Source organism: Chroicocephalus ridibundus, chromosome 12 (genome assembly GCF_963924245.1).
Source record: "Chroicocephalus ridibundus chromosome 12, bChrRid1.1, whole genome shotgun sequence".
NCBI classification, from domain to species: Eukaryota; Metazoa; Chordata; class Aves; order Charadriiformes; family Laridae; genus Chroicocephalus; species Chroicocephalus ridibundus.
In genome coordinates this window covers 18,858,741-18,869,362 of record NC_086295.1, presented here as the reverse complement: position 1 = coordinate 18,869,362, position 10,622 = coordinate 18,858,741, and the positions used below count along the sequence as shown (strand labels likewise).

The 10,622-nt window shown below is 51.9% G+C and overlaps 1 protein-coding gene across 1 annotated transcript; it reads right to left on the bottom strand.

Moving 5' to 3' along the window:
• Window positions 1-5,327: 5,327 nt before the first annotated feature.
• On the bottom strand, window positions 5,328-6,266 carry LOC134522489 (olfactory receptor 14A16-like). The gene has a single exon (XM_063350197.1). It carries the CDS (start codon window positions 6,264-6,266, stop codon window positions 5,328-5,330), a length of 939 nt encoding a protein of 312 aa, XP_063206267.1.
• Window positions 6,267-10,622: the final 4,356 nt, after the last annotated feature.

Here is a 10,622-nt window from a genome sequence, read left to right as displayed (position 1 = left end):
ATTCCTTTGCCACCCGCAGCTGTTTCGAGCTATTTTTTACCTGATTTACAGGCCCTTTGCAGTGCAAAGAAGAGGCGACGCGTCATCCCCAAGGAAAATCCAAAGCTGGGGAGTCAGGAAGAGAAGTCCCAGGACGATGGCAGCTCCTCCATCAATGCCGGCGCTTCCTGGTGCTGCAGGTGCTCCTGGCAGCGCCGGAGATCCCGGATTTTTCCCCTGGGGCGAGTGTGGAAGGTCAGCTCTTCCTTTTTCTTCTCAAAAGCGGCTGTTTTGTGTCTCAAAAAGCGGCCGTGGGGCAGCGGGGGAGGGCAGCTGGAGGATTCCCCTTGCCCCGGGGCCGCTTGGCGGTTTTCATTGATTTTCAACCCCCAAAAATGTGTGTTTTCGGAGTCGGGGAGACCCTCCACCGAGCCCTGAGGTTCAGAGCGGTGGCCCTCCCTTGCGCAAGAATCCCGGCGCTTCTCCTTTTTGACCAAAAAACCCTCATGTTCCGTGAGGATTTGGGGCCTGAGGCTTCCCCGCTCCACTCACTCGCTCCGAGCAAAATGCCTCGCGTTTCAATTCAGCCTCATTTTAAGCGATGGCCCAATTAATTCTAATATTTTAATCGCCCACGATGTGTCCTGTTGAACCACCGACGTCCGAAACTCTGTCGTACCACGCAGCAAAGCATAAGAGTTCCCAAAAGGAGGAATAACGGAGCTTGGTCTCACAAGTTTACAAAAACCGCCAAAGACTTAAAACTGCCTTTCTTTTCTAACTTTCAGGGTGTTTGAGAAGATCCAGGGGAGAAATGCCCACATGAGATTCCATCGCCCCAAAGCTGATGTTTAAAAGGGCCCCGGGAGCTCTTCGAAAGGGTGGCAAAGCCACAAAAGCCCCCGCATTCCGCTGACCTCCTCCCATAACACCTGGGAACTGACACCAAACCAACCCCGAGGCCAGTTTTTACCATTTTTCTTAAAACCCCCCAGCTTTTTCTCCGCATCCGGGCAGCGGCTGGGCTTTGAGGATTCAAGAAGACGCGGTCGCCCCCGCTCTAAAAAGAGAGGGAATGGGGGAAATGGCCCCAAAAGGGTCATCCTATTTAACAACGTGTTTCCCTGCTGGTGGTGCGCAGCGTTTAAGATCTGGACTGCAGCGCCCTTTTGGTAGAGATAAGGTTAGTTTTCGTGTGTGGATTTTCGTTTACTTCTTAAATTTGGTTGGTGAGTTTTCAAGTTCTTGCCCCGCTCCAGCTTTTTGCGCGATCATTAAAGGCTTTAAAACTCGTTGCGCTGGTTCCGGGGCAGCAGAATCGGGGTGGTTAAAGGTGTTGGGTGGCCGTGAGGCGTCTCGGTCCTATTTCAAGCACCCGTTGCGTGTTTATTTTATTAATTGTGCTTATTTGCATAAATTAACACGGTGTTTGGGAGGGAACGTGGAGAGTTTGATTAGTTGAAGGGAGGAAATGGAAAGAAAGGCGTCTTGTCTCCACCGAAAGTATAAAAAAGGCTGATTTTTTTTTATTATTTTTTTTTTTTTCTTTCCGGGCCACCACATTTTCATGGCTTCGTTTAATTTTTGATGAATCTTCATGTCCAGTAGAGGGGAAAAAATAAAAGTCTGTATTTTGGTTCTGTTTTTCTCTGGAAAGGACCAATGCTCAGGTCTGGGCCTCCATCAGCTCCTTTCCCCAGAGCAGAAGGCGGGTGGCAACGTTCTCCTTTGGCTTCTCAAGGCTTGTATTTTTCCAAAGAAACCTCAAAGTAACGTTTTTATCTAGCCCTTAAGGATTCCCAAGGGAAAGTGGCTGCCTTCCGAAAACGAAGACGGGCCTCCCAGGAAGGCCGGAGTCAGCGGCAGCCCTGCCAGCTGGGAGGACGGGGAGTTTTTAACCAACAAAACCTTGGGGCTGTTTCCTTTTCAAAAAAGAACCAGAGGTGGCTGTTGCAGCGCTGAGTGATTTTTTTAATGCCATCTGAGGGATGAGTTTTGAGCAGTTTGGCTCCGGAGGGGGGGTGAGAAAGCGAGTGCTGGGAGGCGGCGGCACATTGTTGAATAATTACTAAAATGGCCTAAATATAGCATTGTTTAGACGTTAATGAAAGTTATAAAATCAAAAGGCTTCTGAAGTAGAATACAGCCGCAGCTGGCATGCGAAGAATGCGACATCTGCGGTTCCGTATACAAGGTTGCTTGCGAAGCTACAGGAGGAATGGAACGGAACGCGATCATTCCGTGGCCTTGCCTTGTGACGAAGAGCAGATACGGGAACGAGATGCTGCTACGGAACTGATAAGCTGCCTACTCTCTACCCTGAGCCAACATTTCGTCAAATTTTGATGAAATGGTGTCCTTTGTGCGAACTTTGCTCATTACAATGTACCAAAACACGCCTCCATCCCGGAGGCTACCCGCTTCCAAGGTGAGACCACTCCTCCTTGAGTACACCAATCCTAGTAAAAGTATTAATGACTAAAGTCACTCAAACTCCACGTTGAAGATAAAAAAATAGTATAAAAATAGCCCGAGAGAGGGGGGATATCGGGGAAGACACCATCATGAACCAGTCAAGGAGAACTCCATCAGTGACGTCCGGGACCAGTCGACGGGCTGGGCCTTTCTTCCCCCCCATAGGGACGCCTTTGGGTAAGACTCAGAATATACCGAGTGTGTCCTCGGGGAACTTAGAAATCTCTCTAGAGAATCTCTCTCCTGCATTTATAGCCAGGCTGTATTGTTTATAACTTTGTTGCGTGTGTTGTGTGCTTAACACCACCTTTATTTGCACGTGCTTTGCAGACAGCGTATTTATCACCGGCAACCCTAAGAACCTCTATATCTGTTGTTTAAATAAACTGCACTGTTTAAGTAGCCGGTCGTTTCGGTTTCTCGCTGAACGTGACCAAAGACTCGAGAGTGGCCGTGCTAGTTCAGGAGCACGACTAGACTGAAGGTGCAGTCCACTGTTCGTGTATCCAAACCGTAACAGTTTAATACATACTAAACGCGACTGGACTGATGGTGGCGAATTGGGCATCGCTCGGAATTTAAACCCAGCCGCACCCGGCCTCCCACCTGGGTGAGGAGTGTCAGAACGCAAGGGGGTTTATCTTCCGCCAAAACCGCTTTGTCCCTTTTCACGCAGCAGAGGTGTCCCTGCCCAGGGCAGGGGGGTGGCACTGAATGGTCTGTAAGGTCCCTTCCAGCCCGAACTGTTCTGTGATTCTCAATCTTGTACAGAACACTTTACGTTAAAGCTTGGTTGAATTGTATATAGAAGTGTGCGCTTCCGCACTGGTACCTGGTTTTGGTGTATTGTAGGAATATTGTCGTTTTCATTTCTGTTCAGAAATGTACATTTATGCAATTTCTAGGAGTGCGACCCACATACTGCTTACAGACGGCACGCGCGGATGGCAGTCTGACTCCCTTTTGTTTTCAGATCTCCCTATGACTTTATCTAGCTGCCTTCTTGGACTAGTTATCTGTTGGATAATCCCGTGTCAGTTGCTAGATCTGGAGCATAAAGTGGTTGTTTTTTTTCAGTTCCGGGATTACTTACAAAGAACGTAATTCTGAAATGCTCCAGTGCTGCCTCCTACTGTTCGTAACATTGCTTTGATGATCCTGGCTATAGCATATACGCTTTCAAATTGACAAAAAATTCTCATCCTGTTAAAGACTGGATGTAGCAGGACAGGTTTGCTGCCCCAAAACGTGACCCTTCCATGATCCAAGGTAAAGAACAAGGACACTCTAAAGCCCATTTCACTGAAGGCCATCAGCCCACTGTGATGTAGGTCAGAGCACTGGGAAGATTAAATAACCAGTTTGTCAGTTCTCAGTGCCTCTGAGGCACAGTTACTTGCTACACAGTACAAAAGATTAAAAAAAAAGCTCGATCTGCGCTTGCAACTCATTTCACCATCGGTTTGAGCAAGACACACGTATCCAGAGGCGTGAGGTGTAACCCAGCGATTACAAGGATTAAATCCTGAACAGCACAATCCGTGCAAGCCCAGCAATGTATTTCCCACCACGAAAGGAATCGGTACTGACACGTTGTTATCACTGAATAACCGTAACTGGGTTAACGTTGCTGGAAAGGACCAGAGCCATCTACAGACGTCAAGAAGGGTCTAAAGAAGATATTTATCAGCGGCCTGCAGAAAACAAGTTGCAAGCAGAAAGCGGTGGATAAATACAGAGTATACAAGGAAAACTACAGTGTATACAAGGAAAGTATACAAGAGTATACAAGGAAAACGACAAGGTCCAACAACCTGCTGCTTAATAGCAACAGATAAATACCAAAAGGGTATTAGATGCCCTAGGTACCTAGATGCCCACCGCCTGCAAGATAAAACTGACACCAGACCAGGGCATAACCAAAAGGAATACGCAACAGTTCATATTGCATATGCAACATACGCAGCTTCAGAGAGTTACAAGAGGCTTAACTGAAAAGAAAATCAGTTCTGTTTTACCTCCAACCGGGACCCTCTCTACGTGCACTGACCTCCAGACACTGTCCCACAGGCCTTCAAGGCACCTCTAGGAACAGCTGATGGCATTTGTGCTCACTCAGGTTTATCCCAGCACCCCCCAGACCTTCATGTCCCTCCCAGGAGCCTGGCTGTGCAAGGACACTGCTGTGTGCTCCCACTCTGCGCACTCACTCACGTTTGCTCTTCACTGATGTTCCTTCTCCTGGGCACGTTACTGGCCGTGTGCTTGAGAGGCATTTTGGGACAAGACCTGAGCCTTCAGGCACTGCCCTGACACGATCCCCTCGTTAGGATGGAAATGCTGTTTTGGAGGCCAGCTCTGTCACAGAAGTGCTCATTCCCTGTCCCTGCCTGCAGCCACAGGACCACCACACCACAAAACTGTCACCAAGCCTCAAGAGCACTCAAGCCTTATACCAAGAGAGGAGCTAAGAAGGAGAGCGCTGAAGTGGAAAGGGAGCAGCTCTGGGAAGACCAAGCGCTGGTGCTCCTTGACAGTGCTCCGGTGCCGGGACCTTTTCCCCTCCAGCTCTGCACGCAGGATCTGCCCCTGCAGCTCTAGAGAAGGTCTCAAAGGAAGGATCTCAGGCAAACAATTAATTGGAAGGTCCTTTATTTTGTTAAAACAGAGAGGGAGGGTGGCTCCTCCTTTACACAGTCTCTGGGTCACACAGAAGGTGGATAAATACATAACTGGAAATGGCACAAATAATGATGTTTGTTTGTGGACAGTATTATAATATAGAAAACAAAGCAAAAATACCCCAAACTCCCAACCAAAACCAACCTGCAATGAGTTCCATTAGGAGTGATTTGCAGAAGACGACAAGCAGTTTAATGCTTCTGAAAGCATCCAGTTATCAGTTTCCACACTGCATCCTTGAGCTGCTGGTTCCTCATGCTGTAGATGAAGGGGTTCACTGCTGGAGGCACCACGGAGTACAGAACTGCTGTCACCAGATCCAGGGATGGGGAGGAGAGGAAGGGGGGCTTCAAGTGGGCAAACACTGCAGTGCTGACAAGCAGGGAGACCACGGCCAGGTGAGGGAGGCACGTGGAAAAGGCTTTGTGCCGTCCCTGCTCAGAGGGGATCCTCAGCACGGCCCTGAAGATCTGCACATAGGACACCACGATGAAAACAAAACAACCAAAGCCCAAACAGACACTGACCACAAGAAGCCCAACTTCCCTGAGGTAGGCGTGTGAGCAGGAGAGCTTGAGGATCTGGGGGATTTCACAGAAGAACTGGTAAATAGCATTGCCCTGGCAGAGGGGCAGTGAAAATGTATTGGCCGTGTGCAGCAGAGCAGTGAGAAAGCCACTGCCCCAGGCAGCTGCTGCCATGTGGACACAAGCTCTGCTGCCCAGGAGGGTGCCGTAGTGCAGGGGTTTGCAGATGGCCACGTAGCGGTCGTAGGCCATGACAGTGAGAAGAAAATACTCAGCTGACATAAAAAAGAAAAAGAAAAAGAAAAAAAGCTGGGAAGCACATCCTGAGGAGGAAATGGTCCTTGTATCCCAGAGGGAATTGGCCATGGATTTGGGGAGAGTGGTGGAGATGGAGCCCAGGTCAAGAACAGAGAGGTTGAGGAGGAAGAAGTACATGGGGGTGTGGAGGTGATGGTCCCAGGCTACGGCGGTGATGATGAGGCCGTTGCCCAGGAGGGCAGCCAGGTAGATGCCCAGGAAGAGCCAGAAGTGCAAGAGCTGCAGCTCCCGCGTGTCTGCGAATGCCAGGAGGAGGAACTGGGTGATGGAGCTGCGGTTGGACATTTGGTGCCTCTGGGCACTGGGACCTGTCTATGGAAGAAAAAAAAAAAAAAGTGAGAAATTAGAGCAGACTTCTTTCAAATAAAAGTATTCTATTGCTCTTAGAGCCCCACCCAACTGCGTCTCCCCTTTCAGGAAGACCTTTGGAAGGTCCTTTCTGTACACTCTGGTTGGTGCTGGCTGACAGTCCAGCAGGGAGCTGAGAGCTCTGCAGGATGCAGTCCTGCCCTACAGCCATGGGTAAAAAGGAACACGGGGTGATCTCAGCTTAAATCCGCTTGTGGCATCAAAGGGCTTTTCAGCATTGTCATCCCAAATTCACCCGACTGCAGAGCAGAGCTGAGGGCACCTTTTTGTTGCTGTTCTCTTTTCCCACCACAGCCGAGGGGTGTTTTCAAGGCAGAAATCCCTGTCATTTCTGTTGTGCTGCAAGTGAAACCTCGTGGGTCCTAAGAGCCAAGGGGACCGTCCCTCCGTGCAGAGTGAGGACAGCGAGTTTGTCCATCGGAATTGCTCTCAGCTGCCCTGTGCTGGTACCTCTCTCAGCTGGAGGACAATCCCAAGCAGACATTCCCATGAGAAGAAACCGGACACTGCTGAGAGCAGAGGGAGACCATTTACAAGCGCAGGTCTCCCAACCCTTCATGCCATCTCTTTGGACCCAAGGAGGATCTCGGCTCTCCCCTCCCAGCCAGGGACACAGAGGGCTCATTGCGGCTGCCTACCTTCAGCCCTCCAGCTGGATTTACGTGGCCTTGGCACTGCCATGTCTACTCTGTGGGGCTCCTAGACAACACAGAGATGCCACGGGAGAGCTGTGCCCTTCTGGAGGGCAGCGTGCAGCCAAGCAGGACGCTCCAGGGAGAGAGTCAACTACCCTAAAGATGGGGTATCCTGATGGGAGGGTCGTCTTACTCTCAGTCCCTCACACTGCCGTCCCCAGAGCCCCAAAAATAAGTGGATTTGGATGCTGTTCCTCCATGGATACACCCGCGTGACAGGACATGCAGCATCAGCGTCTGAGCTGCACCTGAATCCTCAGCCCTCACCACAGCAAAAAGAAGGGAAAGAACAAGGGCAGCAGAGGCAAGAGGGGAACATGCCAAAGTTCTGCCAAGAGAGTCAGGACAGGGAGACACAGTCAGACACTCGAGCATTTCTCCTCTTTGGTGGTTGGGCTGCTGGAAAGGCAACTCAAGACTAAATCACCAGCATATTAAGGGGTGGGGAACTCTACTGTGTGGGAGAGGAGACCACGAAATGTCTCCGGGGAAGGTATCCCCACTTGAGGGGATGGCAGGGAGGTGCCATCCTAAACAGGAAAAGAAATTCCTATCTCCCACTACCCATCCATCCCACCAAGAGTGGAAAATTACAACTTCTTTTCTCTCAGGTAAATGCTGCCTTGTAGTCCTTCTTCAAAAAGACCATTAGCAAATGTCCTGGGGGTGATCTGGAGCTGGAAACCTGACCCACACAGCACCCACCCGACTTCAGAAGGACCCTGCCATGCCCTGGGTGGAGTCACTCATTCCCTCCATAGCTTCTCCCCACAGGGCCATGGGGAGCTCCCTGGGCAGGCTGAGAGCTGACCCGGGCAGGCAGCAGAGTCCCTGGCCCAGCACACAGTTCCCGGGGACACGGGGACCCTGCTCTCAAGGACGGTCCTGAGCACCCCTGGATGCACACCCACCTTCACAGCCCTGCAGCCGTCCCTGGGAGAAGGCAGCCGACATGCCCTGTACCTTTGATGATGTGGTAGGGGCGCCCTGCTCTCGAGCACATCCTCAACACCGACGGAGCCTTGAGAGCCTTCCTGACAGATCACATGAGACATGGGCCGTGCCAGCTTTAGGAGACTGATCCAGGAAGCCTCTCCACATTATACTGCAGCAGAGACACATCATGCCCTGTCCCTCTGATGGCGCAGCAGGGAAGCCCTGTTCCACACGTTGTCCTTCTCCTCTACGCTAGAGAAACTGTGAGAGTTGTACTTGCAGATCCCGTAGGCTGTGGGTTGTTCCTGCTTCTGGAGATCCCTCCAGCAGCTGCAGATTCATTGCCCTGCAGCCAGAGACTGTGGCAAAGGCTGTGAGGATTTCTCCCAGTGAGCTCTCAGTATTCTCCCACCGCAGGCTGCCTTTAAGCTCTGCCGGCCTCACACATCTCCCCTGGTGCCTGCAGGCCGTGCCCTCAGCCCTGCTGCGCTTGGCAGAGGAGCTGCTCCTGGGCAGGGCTGTCTCTCTGCAGCGCTGCCCGCTTGCCATGAGCTCCCGCCGTCCCAGGAGCCCAGCCCAGCTCCGCAGCAGAGGACCAGCCCGAGGCGTTTTAGTGACCCCTCTGGTGGGTTTGGTACCGACTCCATGAAACTCAGACCCTGAGAGGAAGATGAAGTCGAAGTCAGATTCAAACCCCAAAGTTTCCTGGAGCATTAATGGGTCCCACTGAGGACCATTACCGACAAAGCCTCCACAGTGGCTGGTTAGAGCAGTCAACTGGTGGCAGATAGGCAAAGGGAATGTAAAGGCGGAATAGATTTGGAGTAAGCCTGGATGGGTTACATTCAGGCAAAGGACCAAGCCGCGACCCCCAGCCCCTGGGAAGGGAGATCCTGTCCCTCAGGAGTAACTCCGGGCTCTTCCTGGGGCAGTGTGATGTGGGGATGCTCAATGCCAACGGCAGGACTGTGGAACAAGAGCTCCCAGGCTCTTGGGCGGCGAAGGGGAGGCAATGAGACGCTAATGGTGTCAGGATAAAGTGCTTCCTCATAGGCATCAGTGGCAGAGACAGCAGCCGTAGCCGAGGGCAGAAAGAGCTCATCTCTGTTGGTGCATTTCAGACTTTCTTCATCCCTCTGTCAGCTCCACCACAGGCTGTCCTGCAGTGTCCCACACCTGCACCTCTTTCTCTGCAGGCTGTAGACACCCACCCTGCTACCACACCTTGCTCTCACCTCAGCATCTTCCTTCCTTTACTGATATCTCTCCATCCTCCCTGGCTGCTCCTTGAAACACAAAGCCTCGGGCTGATCCCGTCTCCCTCTGGGTGACTTGTTACAGCACAGCACTGCCCTTGGAGTGACATTTCTTTTTCTTCCTGTGCAGTCTGGACCTCCCCAGATGAAGGTTGCGTCGTTATTTCTTTCTCATGCTGTACCTTACGAGAAAGAAAAGGTCCGTCATCTCTGAAAGCAGCCTTCAAGCACTCTCAGGCTACTGCTATACTGCTTGGAGCCCCCCCAGTGCTGGGGTGAAGAACTCCAGGTCCCTCAGCCACCCCACACAGGTCGTGTGCACTAGGTCCCCAACCCCACCTTGGCAGACCTCCACTCGACACTCTCTAGTCCATCACTACTTCTCAGAAATGGGGAGCAACACACTGGGACACAGCCATGTGTGTGGGGCCAGACCGGTGCTGAGCTGAGGGGGACGAGAACTCAGGTTGTCTGGGTGGCCCGCGTTCCTCCTAATGCAGCTTGGCCTTGTTCATAGTGTCCATACTCTACTGGCTCGTAGTGCCCAGGCCCAGGTCCTTCTCCTCAGAGCCTCTGCTCAGCCGGTCAGGTCCCAGCCTGTCCTGATGGATGCGCTTATTCTCCCCCTTCCTCCCGGCACACACCGATGCAGGACTGGCCACTTCTCCTTGTAAAACTTCAAGTGACTACTGTTGGCCGAATCCCAGTTTCACAAAGTCCCCATGGACTGAAGCACCGTTTGCTCAGCATTTAATGATCGCATGCAGCTGGCTCATCTTGACTGGGATGCCTCTCACAAGAGAAGAGCATGAGGAGTTGCAGGGCACCACAAATATCTCTCCTAGAGAAACTTGGGGGTCGGTGCTGATCATGCCGTAGGTCTGGACCCAGAGGGGAAGTTGCCCTTTCTGGGAGAGAGCAGCAGGAACACCTGTGGCTCTGCCTGGGGGTGGAAGATGACTCAACTGAGAGCTGAAGGGCCAGCACGGGAGGGCAGAACATGGGCACCGCTGTGGTGGGTGGATGTCTGTCTGCTATGGATCCCCTGCTCAGGAAGAGGAAGCAGATGAGGCCTTCTTCAGTCACCTGGAAGAAACCTCATGTTTGCAGGCCCTGGTCCTCATGGCAGACCTGAACTACCCCAGCATTTGCTGAAGGGGCAACACGGTGAGGTGCAAGCCTTACAGGAGGGTTTTGGAGCTCACTGGGGATGTCCTGCTTACAAGGGTGACTGTGATGCCATGAGGTGAAGTGCCCTGCGGGACTTCCTCCTTACAAACAGGGAAGAGCTGGTCAGGGCTGTAACAGTCAGGGACGAGAAGGTAAAGGTGAGGCTCCTGAAAGAAGCAAACCCATAGGTTTTTCCTTGTGTTTCTTCCCCTCTT

What these genes read in the sequence shown, in the direction of transcription:
- LOC134522489 (XM_063350197.1), bottom strand. Translation starts at nt 6,266, where the DNA reads ATGTCCAACCGCAGCTCCATCACCCAGTTCCTCCTCCTGGCATTCGCA.